The 18,120-nt window shown below is 41.5% G+C and overlaps 1 protein-coding gene across 8 annotated transcripts in view; it reads left to right on the top strand.

The window, feature by feature from the left end:
- LOC132824781 (CCR4-NOT transcription complex subunit 4-like) overlaps positions 1-18,120 on the top strand; it is a 169,423-nt gene that overhangs the window by 93,137 nt on the left and 58,166 nt on the right. For all 8 annotated transcript variants that reach the window (XM_060839508.1, XM_060839513.1, XM_060839511.1 and 5 more), the window contains one exon: positions 7,762-8,259. In XM_060839508.1, coding sequence (XP_060695491.1) covers positions 7,762-8,259 — 498 coding nt within the window. The remainder of the gene's footprint in view (positions 1-7,761; positions 8,260-18,120) is intronic.

Below are 18,120 nucleotides of genomic sequence, written 5' to 3' on the forward strand. Positions count from 1 at the left end.
CCTAACAAATTTTTCTTTGTTTCTTTGGTTGTCTTTTTAGCTTTAAAACTTGGTCACTCCTCTGTCTTACCACTAAGGTTTGCCACATTTCTTTCCAGCATTTGGGATAGCTAGTCAGCATGGCCAGATTGGACTGAAGGGTCTGTTTCCATGCTGTACATCTAACTCTATGTTGCTGTCCTTGATTGCCCTGTTTAACCATGTGCTGTTGAAATGAGTTGCCCTGCGTGAAATTTGCAACAGTATTCCCTTTGGAATATTTTTATTTTGTGGAAATCCAAAATGCTGACATTCATAATCCTACTAACAGCACTTCAGTGGAATATCATTTGAATACAGTGATCTGTTTTCCTTGACCTGAATCAGCAATTTGTGACCTGTCACCTGACCATGTCTGTGTGCTCTCAGTTCTCAATAGTCAATGCTTGTAACCTTCCTTTAAAGATGTATGCATTTGTTGTCTGTGCCTTCATCCTGCTCTTTTGATTTTGTTTATTGAGGTTAAGAAATGAGAGTTAATCTAAGTGGCAGAAGTTCAATATTTACTCAGAATTGTTTGACCTTTTGAAGTCAGTTAAGAGCTCCACGCTTTACCAAACACATGAGTATGCCACTGTCAATTTTCCACCCCAGCCATGTTGCGGCTGTTTGGTATTCAAAATGAGCAGTGTTTTTTGCTGCAATCCTTTGGGAATTAGACTGAGATTATCCAATTTTAATTTCACTCAGGATCTCAAGAACAAACATGCATGCTAGATTTGTAGCCAGTCTGACTTAGGTTCTGAAGTTGGCAAACTTTTAGCAAAAAACATTGCGTCATCCAATCCCCTCACACTTCGTATTTATATTGCGTACTCAACACTTGATGGCTTTGTAGTGCACAGTGTAATCATGTGCTTGATTTAGAACTACTAGTGTACTAAATACTTGAAGTGTAAAACTAATTTCATGAACCCCTCATTCTCTTTGTCGTTGCTCCTGCCCCAACAAGATAATCTTGATTAATATTAAATAATGGTATGGAGGAGAAATTATGCACTTAATTCACTTCTATAATCACTAAGCGCATGTTTGTTACTCGGTTTATTCTATGAAAAGGATAGCTTTAAGCTGGTTTGTAATCCTCCAATTGCTGTCTAATCCATGTCAGTTGGATTGGGAGGGTGGAGAATTGAGAGCTGAAAATGTGTTGCTGGAAAAGCGCAGCAGGTCAGGCAGCATCCAAGGAGCAGGGGAATCGACGTTTCGGGCATAAGCCCTTCAGGAATGAGGAGAGTGTGCCAAGCAGGGTAAGATAAAAGGTAGGGAGGAGGGACCTGGGGGAGGGGCGTTGGAAATGCATTAGGTGAAAGGGGGTAAAGGTGAGGGTGTTAGGCTGGAGTGGGGTTGGGGGTGGAGAGGTCAGGATGAAGATTGCAGGTTAGCAAGGTGGTGCTGAGTTCGAGGGTTGGGACTAATACAAGGTGGGAGAAATGAGGAAACTGGAGAAATCGGAGTTCATCCCTTGTGGTTGGAGGGTCCTAGGCAGAAGATGAGATGCTCTTCCTCCGACCGTCGTGTTGCTGTGGTTTGGCGATGGAGGAGTCCAAGGACCTGCATGTCCTTGGTGGAGTGGGAGGGGGGAGTTGAAGTGTTGAGCCACGGGGTGGTTGGGTTGGCTGGTCCGGGTGTCCCAGAGGTATTCTCTGAAACGTTCCGTAAGTAGGTGGAGAGTTGTCTATTTAATCTGTGAACTTTCTCAGGCTAAAAGGGAAGCTACATTGGGAGTTGACTATTGAATGCCAGCTTAGAAAATGATTTGTTTCACTTCTATCCGTTGAATGTCCTCTTATCCAAAGTTGCTTCAGAGCTGTGTAGGTGACAATTAAAGCTTCTCACATACAGAACTTGGAAAATAATGTTGAGAAATGTTAATCAGAGCATTGGAATAATTGTAAAAGTTCTGATTCTGTTCCTAGCACTGTTGCGATTTTTTTTTCGTTCTGTCCTGTCAAGATATTTATGTCATCAAACATTTGCAGGGGAGATTTCCATTGATATGATCGCAGCTGATAGTCCAACAGAATAGGATAGATCCAGAATAAAACCTGGCTTTGTAGATCATAAGTTTAATTTTGGTATTACCTTGGTGATTATTTACTGAACATAATACCACAAGATGTTTTCTTGGGTCAAAACTTTGTTTTGCTATTTATTTCCTGATGCTGCCCTTGACAAATCATCTGTCAAGTATCTCTTTTGGTTCAAGTTCTTAATTTCATAGTTAGCACCCTGTTCTGAGTTCTCCTCTTTGGACTACTGAGGCTGTTTCACAAACCATATTTCAGTTTTGATACCGCATTTCAAGTAGCTTGTTCAAAACAAACTCTCTCGACTTGGGTGTTTTACAAGGTAAAACCATCTCGAGTGTCTGGTTCCCGTGAATCAGAACTTCATTCTCATGCTACCAGATAATTGTTTCAAGTTCTAAATTAGTCAGAACTGGAGTCAAAAGCTAAACTAATGTCACTTCTGTCATAAACTCAGCAGTATAAGCATTTTATTCATTAATACCATGAGCAGTTGACTGGATTACATGCTTCAATGGCAATAATGCATTTGATATATTTGGTCACCGTTCCAAATGATGTTCTAGCCTTTCTTAAACAGAATTCCTCCTGTCATGATCCTCTGCAACTGCAATAGGAACCTGAGCTCATTGCATAAATGCTTTGTTTGAGCAGAGTATCATCCAATTGCACTTCATGTTTCCCTTTCTAAGGGTCTACAGGGCATGTGGTACCAAACCAGACACTGGCCCAAGTTCCCCCATGTTGGTGTTAACACTCTTGTGTTTCCTCCTATAAAGCTGTCATTGCAACATAGCCTCCTGTTAAACCTGTGTCCTCATTGCCATTGGCACACTTTCCCAGTTTTAAAACATTTCTTACCTCATGCGGGAAAGTTTTTAGCCCTATGCAGTTGAGATGTTGTTTTGACCTTGCCAGCAAAAAGTACCAATTCCACTCCTTCCATATTTTGGTTTGCATGTGCTGGGATTCAGTTGACTTCGTCAATTTTACTACCCGTATTTGAGGGGAAATCTCAACTGGAATTGTTAGCAGACATTGAAACGACATTATGCTTAGCCAGTGGTTTAACTAAACTTGTGGTTTATTGCCATCACTGCAATGTAGAAAAATCCATTTGAATTGGCACACCTTAAAGTTGTGTGTGTGTAGAACACTGAAGATGTTCAGATCATTAATCCATGTTGTCACACATTAATGCCGTCGATAGATGACTTCTATCGTTTTGTGTAAGGTGACAATGCTATCTCCAAACCTTGGAAAAGCCTCTTTCAGACTCAGCTCAGACCTCATCCTGGAGCTCCTCTTGTGCATCTCTCCAACCAGTCATCCTGTTCTACTTCTCTCCAATCAAAGATCCCGGACCATCGCCAACCACATTCAAGTGCATCCCACCTACTGTACCTGCTCCAAAGTCCCTTTCCCATTTCATTTATCAAGATACCAGGGCGGCACTGTGGTGCAGTGGTTAGCACTGCTGCCTCACAGCGTTAGGCAGCCAAGTTCGATACCAGCCTCTGGTGATAGTCTGTGTGGAGTTTGCACGTTCTCCCTGTGTCCCTGTGGGTTTTCTCCAGGTGCTGTGGTTTCCTCCCAGGATCTAAGATTCTAAGACATCAGGATTCTGATTGAAATTTCTGTAGTAGGGCCTTCATTACCTGTAATGGGCAAAGCTAAGAATTTTTATTGTAAATCACGTCAGATTTAGGACATTGCAAGATGCTTCAAAGCCAATGCAGTATTTGCCTGTTGTAGACCATGTTGTTGGTCCATTGCCCAACTCTTTCACTCTGTCACTGAGACCTTTTGATATGTTTTTACCACTTCCACACAACGTTGACAATTGCTTTGCAGCTTTTCCATTGTTCTATTGCTATGAGTTCTGAACTTTTTACAGTTAAATGGAATCAATAAGGTTAGGAACTCCTGATTTGTACTGACTCCTTGTCCATGACCTTTTTTTTGGCAAAACCTTTGTCCTTTCTTAATTCCTGAAGAACCTGTACCACATTTCCCTGTTGTTTCTTCCACTTATAATTCCATTCATTTCACTCCACACCTCTATTCCCAGCCTTTGACTCTCTAGCCAAAAGCTTACCATGTCTCTTCTCGGAATCTCATCTCTTAGACCAAAGTGCTCACCAGTATCAACCTGTCACTTCCTGACTCTTGTGCATTTTCTCCATGTTTGTTTTCCTTATGTTTGTTTGTAAAACTCCATTGACCCTTTATTTGTTCAAGGTGCTGACTAAATGCAAGTTCATCAGCATTTGAAGAACAGTCTATAATTTGTGGTGTTCATAATTCAAGTTACTGTAGCATGATTTCACACCTCCAACTTTTGTGGCCAACTGATCTCAGCTGTTGGGGTGAGCCAGCAGCTCAGCTGTGTCACAACTGGTAACTTTTAGCTAAGTCATTGTGACAACAGTAAACAAAGTTGTCAGCATTTGTCACACGACAGCAGCAATAATTAATTTACCCTGATTTTTGGCATCTGGACTTGGAAATTAATTTTAGTTGAAAATACCACCTGCCTTGATTCAACTAAATTTTATTCATGATTTTAAACTGAGTAAGATGTATTTCTCAAGTAAGCTGTCCTCTTCCATTGCACTGTTATTTTCATAGATTATTTTGGATGGTCTGAAGGTGCTATTAGCATCCACTTCAAAACAAATTGAGGTTTTCTGCTCCATGCGTGTCTGATGACAAATAATTTTCCATTTTAGGCATCAGGCATCAATCAATATTTGAACCAGATCAGTTATATTTAGACTTGGAGCTATGTTCCAGGAGCAATGATCCAGCAGCATTCTCCCCCCAAAAGCTTGACCCTTGTTGCAGGCCAGCTCAGTGTGGAACAGAAGGTGTGCTGTGATATTCGAGATGCCATCTTCGTCAGCAACCCCATACCTATGTTCAGATTAAGTATGAAAGATTCCATCCAACTTCATAAGGAACAGGGCAAACCTCAACCAATGTCTTTGAAGGAGAACTCCTCAACAGCTTCATCGTTTTGTTGTTAACCTGTGGTCAGCACTGATGAAGCAGCATTTGTTGCTCTTTACTGGTTGCCTTGAAGGTATTTAGTCAGTTAGTTATGTTAGAGCATGGTGGATTCATGGATTTCTCATGAAGGATGTTGGTTAGTTGAAGGGTTTTTTTTAACAATCTGGTGGACAGCTGCAATATCCACCAACAAAATAATTGAGTTCAGTTGCCCTTGATGACTTTCGACTGGCAAGTCAGAAGTTGTGACTTCAAGTGCCTTAACTGCTGCATTGCTGTTGTTCCAAGTTGGCTATGAATAGACTAGCCCACACTCTGCCTTGTCCATATGGGTTCTGCATTTCATTCTCCCCTGGTGAAATGCAGAAGAAAGCTCGCACTTCTGCCCAAAAATGTGTGTCTGCCAATTTGCTGCACCCTTCCATTCTTCTGCAATGTTGTGATGTCAAAAGCTTCTAATCAGTTCTAAATGATGGCCCCCTTCAGAATTAGCAACTTGACTGTGTCTTCATTCTGTTTCCCCAATTAGCTACTTATTTATACTAGTCATTTATGGATCGGAGTTAAAAGTTGACTCCTTTGACATATCAGAAATGGTCAGATTTCTGATCACTAAACCAGTGGGAAGGCTCTTGATATCAACTGAGTTAATTTTTGGGGATGAAAGTGTGCGCTTCCATTGTCTTATTTCTTTTACATTGCAGTTTATCAACTTTGTTTGGGCTTGCACACAAGATACTTTACCACAGCATCTTGAGCTACTTGGTGCACATTCAGCTGTCCATTTTTCTGCCAATTATTACGTAAACTGCAGGAATGTTTAACTTGAAACCATAATCTTGCTCAATATTTTTCCTGGAATCTACAAGATGAACAAGTTGAGAGAGAAAGTAAGCAAATTTTTAAAATGCCTTGCATAATATTAGGATGTCCCGGAGTAATTTTAGAAAAACACTACTTGGATCCACAATCAATGTGTTTTGTTGAAAGCCAATAGTGACTGACTAAGCAGGATCAGCTATTCATGCGACATAATCAGTTCAGCCTGCAGAAGGCAGAAAGGGCTGAGTGGCCTGCTGCTCCTCCTAATATCTTTGTGAATTGCTGTAATAAGCCAAGACCTGGATTTGGAGCCAGTGAGGTTTGATTGTGAAGTAAATTGTCCTTACCTGCACATGATCCACAAATAGGCATGTTACTTTGATTAGCCCTTAAGCTCACTGTTAGGCATGGAGTACCGCACTTCTCTGTCTCATGTCACTGGCCTTTCAAGACAGTCAATTGGGGCTGCTGGTATCAAGGTTACTGTGCATTGACTGCTATCTCGGGTCACCGTGGTCTTTGTTATTATAATACCATAAAAACATCTTTGCACTGTCTTACCTGTCTGACATGAGAGAACTCCAATCAGTGACCCTGCATTCTCAAAAGATTTAATCAAAGTCAGTGTTTTAAGTTGAGTGCTATCCTTCAGCACTGCAAGCAGATGGCTTGTGCACATCACTCTCCACGTTCTGGAAAACGGATGATGCAATTCTTCAGATGTAATTAAGAAAAAATATATTGCATTGATATTGAATCAGTAGTCCGTTGTTGGTTAAGATTGTTTTAATGGTCAATAGGGTCTCTGGTGAAGGAACAATTTGGGCAAAGAGTATATGCATTCTTTCCCCACCTCCCACCCCCCCCTTGCCAAAAGCCCATAGCTTATGCAGACTTGTCAGTCCTGAGCCAGTGGCTTTCTGATGTTGGATTTTAAGACTTGGAGTTTGGTACACAACTCTTGCAACTTGAAATACAAGTTGAAACATATTCGCAGAATTGTCACTGCTGTGATTTATTTTCACAGTTCTTGTGATAGGCTTGACACGTTGCAGTGTTCATATGATATGGAGCTGGCTGTTTTAAGAACTGGAAAAACTCAGTGCATCTCACTGCATGTATCGAGAGAGTAACAGTTAATGTTTTGACTGCAAAGTCTGTGTTCCAAGCAGGAATTAATCTCTGAAATCAAAACTTTGTGTAACTGTGATTGTGTGCTAAATGAACTTATCTGAGGACCAATATTTAAAATGCTAGCTGTAAATTGTAAATGGCCTGCCTGCATATCATCTTTCCCTGAACCAAGCAGTGACTTCACAGCTTTAAGTACTTGTAAAGCTCACTGGAGCTTGACTGTAGCATGGAGTTATTTAGTTGTAACCTGATTTTCCCTTGGCCCACTTAGCCAATCCTCCTTCTCCTCTGCTCTGTCTCTTGGCTTCTTTATTTGCCTCAGCACTCTTTGCTCACTACCATTATGCTGATAAAGAGCAAGAAGGGGCAGAAAGAGTTTAGAACAACAATAGTTCTAAGAATGTGCTTTGTGCAATTTGCCAACAGCCCTTTGTGTTCACATGAATGCTTTACTCCTGTGTAATTGATGCCTTCGTATCTACACTTCATAGAATCAAAGAATCCTTAGTGTGAAAACTTAATAAAGAAGTAGCTGAAAGAGCACGCTTTCTGAACTGTTTTCCTGTTGAAGTTCCATCTGGAATCTTCACTGATCACTCGTATTGAAAAATAATGGGTAGGGAATTGATGGAACTTTTTCACACAGTGCGTGTTTGGCTTGGTCATATAAATGCACTTGGAGAAACATGTACTCATTTCTCTTCTTTCCTTCAATAAATTGCAGAAACAATCCCAGTATCCTCATCAACAGATTGGCAAGCGGCTTTTGGTTTTGGCTCCTCCAAACAGCAAGAGGATGACCTGGGTTTTGATCCATTCGACATCACCAGGAAAGCCTTAGCAGACCTGATAGAGAAAGAACTCTCAGTCCAGGACCAGCCTTCCAACGCAGGCCTCACTTCCCTCACCTCACTACAGACCCCTCCGCAAACTGCAAACAAAGGCATTGGTGGCTTCTTGACCCCCTCTGCTGCCACAACAGCCAACTCCATAGGCAACTCTTTCCCCAACTCCATATTACCGCGGAGGTTCCCAACTTTTCAACACAGAGCCGTCTACAACTCGTTCAGTTTTCCGGGTCAGGCACGGTATCCATGGATGGCCTATCCTCACAATAGCATGATGCACTTGAACCACACAGCAACACCCACCTCGAACAGTAATTTCTTGGACTTAAACATACCACCTCACAGCACAGGACTTGGTGGAATTCCTATATCAGGTAGGTGGCAAATGGTACATAATTCTAACAGTTTCCCAACTTGCTGTTCCCTTTTACAAATGAATGTATAAAAGCAACTTGTTCTGGACTTGGGTGTTGTGGGTCATTGTTCGAACTGTTGCTCCTACAGATGAGTTTTGTGATGATTGCTTATGTGTGACTTTTCTTAGGTCATCTTTACTGAGAAATCAGAGCAGCACTCGGGGCTTCCGAAATGACTCAGTTGTAAGCCAGAATAAACAGCTGAGTTGTACTAAGATGTTCCAGATATGGATTTCCAACCAACTCTAAGATTACATGTTTGTTAAGTGTGTTACAATCATGCTCCTAACCACAAGGCTGTAAGCAGAGGAAAGCCCATTGCTGATTGTCATTTGATGCGAGGATTTAATTTGACTCTGATACCCCACTGTCAGCCCACCTGTAAAGAGTGATTAACTGAAGTGCTTGAAGGTGGTTGGACTGAGCAGACCTGTAAAGTTTTAAGCTCAAACTTGTTCCTTTACCTCATTCACTTCATTCATGATGACAGTCGGTCTTTGGGAATTTGTTATTGAGTTCTCTGTCCATGCTTAAGATTGTCAATTTATGTGGATGTGCAAAGAAAGGATTTTTGGTATATCTCATGACTCATTTAGACTTTTCCTTTGCACTGTTTCTGGAATGCTTGTAATCACCTTTTTAAGTGGGAGAGCTTCAGTTTGAAGAAAACTTGAATGAAGTTAGAATACCAGAGTAATTTTGACTATTTTTCTGCTTAATGCTGGTTTTTCACCTCATGGTGCTGAACAGATAGCAGCATGTGCTGTCAGGTTAAAAGTTCATCTAACCAGTGTTACACCCTATGCAGATATTGGAGGCGCACAAATATTGCTGACATTTGATGCCTGTTAAGTGAATAAGCAGAGATACATTGTCTGCTCTCTTCAGCATTTGGAGGAGTTAACAAATAGTGGGCTGTTTCCCATGTATTTACAAGAAAGCTGTTCTGATCAGCCAAATAGTTCTTTTACACGGCTACAAATATCTAGACAATGTGAGACATTGTAGGAGTGAAGAAATAACATGCTGATGGGATAGTTTGGCATTTAAATATCTAGTAAGGTGATATGTTGCCTTCCCACTTCCTGTTTTTAGGACGTTAAAAGTGACTCTTTGTCACAACAGTCCTTTTCGTTGAGCTACTGGCATTGGATATTTCTGTAAGTCATTTTAAAATTTCATCAGGAGGTTTGAATTTTCTTTTGATCTGCATCAACCCTGATTGTGTCCCATACATTGGTGTTACAGTAGCAGATCAGTCTCGTCCCCACAGAGAATTAATGCCACAAGCAGTCATGGGTACTTGCAGCATTATTTCAGCAAGCTGATGCTGGTGAGTCCACAAGGGGGTGCTGCCAGTTCAGAGTTGAGCAAGTGAAGTTTCAGTGAGCTGGAACTAATGATTGTGCTGATGAGGGATTCATCAAGGTTGAGAATATGGAAGTAGAATTTCTTTCTGAAAAACAATTAGCGCAATGATGAGGATTCAAATCCTGTCATTTCCACTGCTGACAACAAGTCCTGGTTATATTAATGCTAGAATCCTGCATTGAGGTTTCAATCCTGTTAAGGATTGCAGTATTCATGTCCCATTTTCTACCAGCTTGTTCCTTGTCGATTCTCATGACCTCTAAGATTGGTTGGTGTTCAGTTGGTACCCTTCGGTTTCTATGTCCTGTTTTCTCCTCCCCTCTCCAAATTGTGCTGGATCACAATTCCTTGTTTGCTAGCATTGTTGCTGTAAATATCCCAGACATCCGATCTTTGAGAGAGTTTTCGAGTGGCTATGGGATCGATGAAGTGTCTCTACCAAAGTATCTCTGTTCTGTTGCCCTGTAATGTTTACATGTTAGAATTCTCAATGAGACTCATTGGATTGCAATTGTGGTGGAGTCCTGAAAAGCATTTATTTTTGTAGATGGTTCAAAGTACTGTGCTGAATCGACGTCCCACTGCTGCCCTAATAAGATTTATCATGTTTTAGTTAGCTACTTGGCATAGCATCTGCTATTTTGAAGTGGAAATCAGCCAGGCACTGATCCCCCTCACATTTCATGTTTTCTGTAGCATAAGTGAAACAACCTCATCTGAATCCATAGCTGAAATCATTCTGTTGAAATCATTCCAGTTTTAAGGGCTAAGATCAGTCAATTGTGCTTTATTTGCAGTCTTTGGGTCAACCTGTGACATCTTCAAAAGAAATGACGACTGTTTTCTGCTCTCCGTGAAGAGAGCACCCAGCTATGACAGGGACCTTTACACCAATATCTGTCTGCTGTGCATGATTTGCTCTCTTCCAGCTGTCATTAACACAGTCATAGTCATAGAAATGTCAAGCATGGAAACAGAATCTTTGGTCCATGCCGACCAGATATCCCAACCCAATCTCGTCCCACTTGCCAGCACCTGCCACATATCCCTCCAAACCCTTCCTATTCGCATACCCATCCAGATGCTTTTTAAATGTTGCAATTGTACTAGCCTCCACCACTTCCTCTGACAGCCCATTCCACATAGGCACCACCCTGCATGAAAAACCACCCCTTAGGTCTGTTTTGTATCTTTCCCCTCTCATCCTAAACCTATGCCCTCTAGTTCTGGACTCCCTTACCCCAGAGAAAAGACCTTGTCAACTTATCCTATCCATGCTTCTATAAATCTCTATAAGGTCACCCCTCAGCCTGCAGGGAAAACAGTTCCAGCCTATTCAGCCTCTCCCTACAGCTCAAATCCTCCAACCCTGGCAGCATCCTTGTAAATCTTTTCTGAACCCTTTCAAGTTTCGCAACATCCTTCCTTTAGGAGGGAGACCAGATTTGCACGCCGTATTCGAACAGTGGACTAACCAATGTCCTGTAAAGCCATAACATGACCTCCCAACTCCTGTAGGAGAAAGTGTGGTCTGCAGATGCTGGAGATCAGAGCTGAAAATGTGTTGCTGGGAAAGCGCAGCAGGTCAGGCAGCATCCAAGGAACAGGAAATTCGACGTTTTGGGCATTCCTGATGAAGGGCTTATGCCCGAAACATCGAATGTCCTGTTCCTTGGATGCTGCCTGACCTGCTGCGCTTTTCCAGCAACACATTTTCAGCTCCCAACTCCTGTACTCAATACTCTGACCAATAAAAGAAAGCATGCCAAACACCGCCTTCACTATCCTATCTACCTGTGACTCCACTTTCAAGGAACTATGACCCTGCACTCCAAGGTTCAGCAGCACTCCCTCGGACCTTACCTTTCAGTCTTGCAAAGATTTGCTTGTCCAAAATGCAACACCTCGCATTTATCTAAATTAAATGCCTTCTGCCATTTCTCAGCACATTGGCCCATCTGATCAAGATCCCACTGTAATCTGAGGTAACCTCCTTTGCTGTTCACTCTGTCTCCAATTTTGGTGTCATCTGCAACCTTACTAACTGTACCTCTTATGCTCATATCCAAATCATTTACATAAATGACGTAACGTAGTGGACCCAGCACCAATCCTTGTGGCACTCCACTGGTCACAAGTCTCCAGTCTGAAAAACAACCCTCCACCATCACCCTCTGTCTTCTACCTTTTGAGTCAGTTCTGTCTTCAAAATGCAAGTTCTCCCTGTATTTCTTGATCTAATCTTGCTAGCCAGTCTCCCATGGAGAACCTTGTCGAACGCCTTCCTGAAGTCCATATAGATCGCATCCTCCACTCTGCCCTCATCAATTTTCTTTGTTACCTCTTCAAAAAACTCACTCAAGTTTGTGAGACATGATTTCCCACACACAAAGCCATGTTGAATATCCCTAATCAGTCCTTGCCTTTCCAAATACAAGTACATCCTGTCCCTCATGATTCCCTCCAACAACTTGCCCTCTACCAACGTCCGGCTCACTGGTCTATAGTTCCCTGACTTGTCCTTAACACCCTTCTTAAACAGTGGTACCACATTAGCCAACCTCCAGTCTTCTGGCACCTCGCCTGTGACTAATAATGATACAAATACCTCATTATTATTACTGAGATATTTGTATCATTATTAGTCACAGGCGAGGTGCCTATGCCAGCAATCACTTCCCTAGCTTCCCATAGAGTTCTAGGGTACACCTGACCAGTTTCTGGAGATTTATCCACTTTGATGCATTTCATGACATCCAGCACTTCCTCTGTAATATGGACATTTATTTTCAAGATGTCGCCATCCATTTCCCTACATTTTATGTCTTCCATGTCCTGGAAACACTGATGCAAAATATTCCATAGGTGTGTTTTGTACTGTCATTTTTCTAAAGTCAATGTGACAATTTGCACTTACTGGGAAGATTATCCAATATTCAGAGGTTTGCTGCTTTCAGCCTTTTGAGTCTTCTAACTTATTTGAAGGAGCACATTATAGTCTTGATCTTTTGTCTGTTGAACTGTTCATCATAAACTCAATTTTAATATCTATAACTCAATTCCACACCACTCCACTTCAATGTGATCTGAGCTAACTCCTTACTAAAGTTCATGTCAGCGCATCACCTGCCAGCTGACGTGCTTTTCATGATCTCTCTGAATCACAAGCAAATTGAGATGGAATGTGATGCGCAATATTATCTCAAGATTTTTGAATTTTGGGGGAAAATAAACTGAACAAATAACTATTTCTTTCAAACAGACAGGCAATTCTTAAACTGCTTTCATTATCTCTCAATGAACTAATTTGGAGAAGCCTTTTTCTGAAAAGTATCAATTTCTTGCTTTGTTTCCTGATGGTCCTGGTTGTAGTTTATCCAGGAATGCCAAGTCCTGGGGTGGTGTAATAGCTCAGTAGTTATTGCTGCCTCACAATGCAAGGGGACTGGGATTTGGGTCCTTTTTAAGGCATTGTCAAACTGGTTAATTGTTGGAGAACATTGTGATCTCATAGCTGAGTCTTAATTTTGCCAGTGTTTACACAAAGACATTGCAGGAAAAGAGATTTACAACCATTTGAGAGCTCTGTTTGTTTGCTCTGCTCCTATATACTCCTCTAGCCCTCTCAACAGCATTGTTGCTTAGCCACCGCAGAGCCCATTCTCCGCTCATCCAGCATCACTGCTATTTCTTTAATCCTGTTCAGAGATGTCATGGCACACATCTGGTGCAGTTAGGGCTTGAATGCAGGCATTCTGGCCAGCAACTAGATAACACTTTCTCTACACCAGGAGAACCCTCCCACCATCGCTGGTCCTTACAGCTAAGGTTAGTGCTGAGCTGCTGATCTTGGTCGAGATCTTGCAGTTGAAACCTGTAGATGTGCCAATGTGAGTGGCTAGTATCACATTGTACACCAGTCCTCACTTGCTGATCACCTGAAATATTCGCGCTTTCTGAACTCTTGGTCCTTTTAGCCTCTAAGTTAAATTCTTCCCATGTCCTCATATTTCATTATTTCTATACTTGCTCTGCAGCCTCCACATCTCACCCTTTCAGTTGCTCTCCATACCTTCATGTGTGTTCCCCTACCCTTGACTGTATCATTGACAAGGTGAAAGTGAGGACTGCAGGCTGGAGTTGCAGGTGTGATGTTGGAAAAGCACAGCAAGTCAGACAGCATCCGAGGAGGAGAGGAGAGTCTACGTTTCGGGCAAAAACCCTTTGTGAGGATTGTACCCGTTGAGAATCCTGTCTTCACACATCCAGCCCCTGTATTTTGCAATTCTCCTTCAGCTCCCCTGTGAAACTCATCTCTTCAAGCAGGATTTTACTGTCTGCTTCCCATCTGCTTATTCCCCAACTTCAAACTCTGTGATGGCCCTTGGTGATGTGGCAATGTAAACTATATGCTTGTATAGATCTGTTGTTGTCATTTTTGGAACACAATGATCCTGATTGAGAAGCCTGGAAAGAAACTTGAAACAGCAGTGTTGTCTTGTAGAATAGAGAACACTGGTGACCAGTTGTTAGACCGGTGACTGATATTGGTGTTGGGATTATGTTTTGTTACATATTAAGCTGGATTGAGGAATATCGATCATAATTTTAATGCATGCATAAAAGGAAACAGCATTGAGGAACAAGGCACAGGTTTCCCAAGGATCTTGAAAATGTGTTGCTGGAAAAGCACAGCAGGTCAGGCAGCATCCAAGGAACAGGAAATTCGACGTTTCGGGCATAAGCCCTTCTTCAGGAATCCTGAAGAAGGGCTTATGCCCCAAACGTTGAATTTCCTGTTCCTTTGATGCTGCCTGACCTGCTGTGCTTTTCCAGCAACACATTTTCAGCTCTGATCTCCAGCATCTGCAGACCTCACTTTCTCCTTCCCAAGGATCTTGTCAGACAGACTAAATGGCCACATACTTGGCACTTGAAATATAATGGGCCTTGGACTGTGAGCAAGTTGAGAAGGCCATTCGAAAGTTGTACACGATGTTTGATTTTACTTTTGGAATTAGAGGAAAAAGGTGGAGGTGGTTAAGGACGGGTGTCTGTGGTCTGTGAAGGACAGACAGAAGCCTGGTATCCTGCTGAGCACTAAATGTACGAACCCATTTTTCTCTCAGTAGATGCTATGTTGTTGCAGAATTTTCCAATTTGGTTCCGCATTTGCAGTTTTATATTCTGCATATATACTAATCAAAATCTGTTCACCCTGCTGGATCCCTTCACGAAGAAATAAGGATACAAGGTGAAATTGCAGCTTGTTATTCTTGGGGAATGAATGATTGTTCTGCGATATTGCTTCTGTTCATCAGTTTCCACGTGAAATAGCTTGTTTTGTTACAAATCAGAATTCCTTATTTGTATTCAGTCTGCCTCGTTGCTCTGAATGAATGTTTTAATTTCAATTGAAGGAGCAACATCATGTTGGAAAAACTTAGATTTGGATTTGTGAGAAGTGCTGGCCCTGATTGAGGGAGCATGTGACTTATGGTATAGTTTGCGATATACACAGAGGAGGTAAGGTAGCAATACTGTAATGATGTCTCCTCAAAGTCCATACACTTCATTTAAAACCAAACCAACTGTCATCTCCTTTTTACTTTCAGATTGTTAGCAAAAGTCTTCTCAGGGTAGGTGAGTTCAAAACGAGGGAACAGGATAAGGTGAAAGTGAAAACATTTAAAAGGGACCTGAAGGGCAACATTTTCACAGGGTGGTGCCTGTATGGAATGAGCTGCCAGAGGTGTTGGTGGAGGTGGGGTACAATTAAAACTGAAGACAGCTTGGGTTCGTGAATAGGAAGGGTTTAGAGGGATTTGAGCCAAATGCTGACAAATGGAACTAGATCAGTTTCAGATATCGAGTTGGTGAGACAAGTTGGTTTGTTTCTGTGCCTTAGAGTTCTGACTCTAAATGTTTTGCTCATTCCAGCCTTGAGCTCTTCACAATGGTTGTCAGTGTACAGTTGACTTCATAATATTGAGCAAAATTTGGAGAAACATTTAATAAATATTTGGTCCCCCATACTTTAAGTGAAGTGATCTGAACTGCTCTTCACAGCTGGTGACCTGTGGTGAGCTTGATTTTAATGCAAATTCAATAAGGACACTTTGTTAATCATTGCCCTTCCTGCACATCTCAAAAACATGTAGACGTCTTTTTTTGTCAGGCAAGCAGGAGAAGAACAGACTGCAGTTCTTTGTTTTCTCATTTTAAAAATGCATCGCCAGACACAGCAACATAGTGCACTATTGGATTTTATTTTTGTTTGGAGCTACTATTAGCAGAATACACAAGTGCTGTGCAGGTCATTTGCTTACTGATGACTGAACAGAGACTGCGATTTAACGGGAGTATGCTACTATGGCTTTATATGTGAATTCATTGACTGTCAGATTTTTAAATATACAAGATGGTTGAACTTTTAGTCTTCCTGCTGGATTTTCATGTGAGCTTCTGAACCAACTTGTATTCCTCCATTTTCCCGAGACCAAATGAGAACCACGTGTTGAGAACAATCGCAATCCTAATGCAGGCCTATGTACCCTTTCAACGTCTCTAGCTTATTTACTAATACGCTGCTCAAAGGAGCTATTGACAGTACTGCCTCACTATAATGATGCAGTGCAGATGTACTGGCTGTGTCTGAATCACATTGATGGACATAACTTGTAGAGTTGAATTCAGATTCAATTACACCAAAAGCATCGAAATAGATGGCATTGCCAAGTCATCCCTCTTTGAAGCCCAGCTCTTTCTCAAATCTTTGGTTATCAAAGAAGTGATTCTTTGATGGAAAGACCAACTAATTTCCCACCCCTTCCTTAGACTGAGAAATTGACAAATTTGATGTTTTGCAGCCCCAGCAAAGCAGTTCTTTTGCACAAATTGATGTGTGCAGAACCTCGAAGCTGCATTGCTTAGAAAGGACATTATGCAGTAAATCCACAAGTGGTTTTGTCCAATGGTGCTGGAAAGATGTTTTGTCTGCCACTGAAATGACTGGCATTCAATTGACTGTTTGCACCTGGCGGCATGCTGCTCGTTCTCAACCAGCCTGTGTTCACAAATCTCAAGTATTTCTACCTTAGTTATTTTTACAGCAGAATAACATATTAAATGATCTGACTGGGCCTGTATTTGCTCTCACTGGGGACCAAGTAACTAAATAGCCAAAGACTGGATTATGTAGGCACTGGAATTTGTACTTTGTACCGATTTCAAAAAAATGGATGAGCCACACTCTCATCCCCAAGATAGGCAAGACCTACCTGCCTGAGAATTACAATGTTGATTCACTTTTCGCAATATCTCCGTGCCAATTATGGCCGAACCAGTCAGCACCCCCTTTTCTTTCTATCTAAAATGACTTCCTTTATTTCAATGAAACAAAAGCTGTGGATGCTGGAGATCTGAAAATAAAGCAGAAATTGCTGGCAAAACTCAACAGTACTGCCAGCATCTATTGGAAGAAAGAGTTAATATTTCAAGTCCACTTTCGAAGAAGAGTTACTGAACTTGAAACATTAACTCTGCTTTCTTCACACAGATGGAGCAGGACCTGAGTTTTGCCAGAAATTTGCCTTGTTTCATGAATCATTCTTCTGATGAGTGAAAAACAAATTACTTGAGCTTACAGTCTCCACTTAGTCATGTTTAATCACTTTCCATCAGCTGTCACAGAGAAGTACTCGGGATCAGGAACCCAAGCAAAGTTCCTCACTCTGTCCTTGAAAAGAATGCTGAGACCAATTATAGAGCCTTGCAGACCAGGCAGTGAAAGCTGCATCCTGATGCTTGTCAAGCTATGATACCTTCCTTACCCACTGGGTCTCTTTGGTATCATCACAGGACCTGCTTGCTTTGGGAATGTTTTGTAAAGAACTATGCCTTTCTTTCCTCAAGTGGGAAATTCCATATTTCCCACCATAGTCTTCAACCAGGATGAGTTAATTTGGGGGATATGATGTGGATATGCTCATGATGCTTGAAACATTTAGCTTACAAGAAAAAATGTGAGTTGGTTGATTGTTGTGATTGGATGCTTTACACTTTGCATCAAAGCACCGGATGCTTTGAACTGAGCTGTGTGAGGTTTCTGTCCAATGCTAACATATACAACAATTAGAAGTGTCCTCCATAGTGTGTGAGCAGTAGTCAATTACTGGCCCCTCAAGCAGTTAAGCACAAAGTTAGTGAATGCTACAAAAATGGCAAAAATCAAGTTTAAAGACAAACTAGTTTTATATTTGGCAAATACGTTCAAAGATTGAGTTTGTTAGACAGGATAGATAGAGTGAATCCGTGGATTATAAAGGCAGTAGGAGTATACTCAAGGGAAATTAGGAGGACAAAAAGGGGACATAGTTTTGGCAAATAGACTTAAGGAGAATCCAAAGGGTTTTTACAAATACATTTAAGGACAAAAGGATAACTAGG

Source organism: Hemiscyllium ocellatum, chromosome 19 (assembly GCF_020745735.1).
Source record: "Hemiscyllium ocellatum isolate sHemOce1 chromosome 19, sHemOce1.pat.X.cur, whole genome shotgun sequence".
Classification (NCBI taxonomy): Eukaryota; Metazoa; Chordata; class Chondrichthyes; order Orectolobiformes; family Hemiscylliidae; genus Hemiscyllium; species Hemiscyllium ocellatum.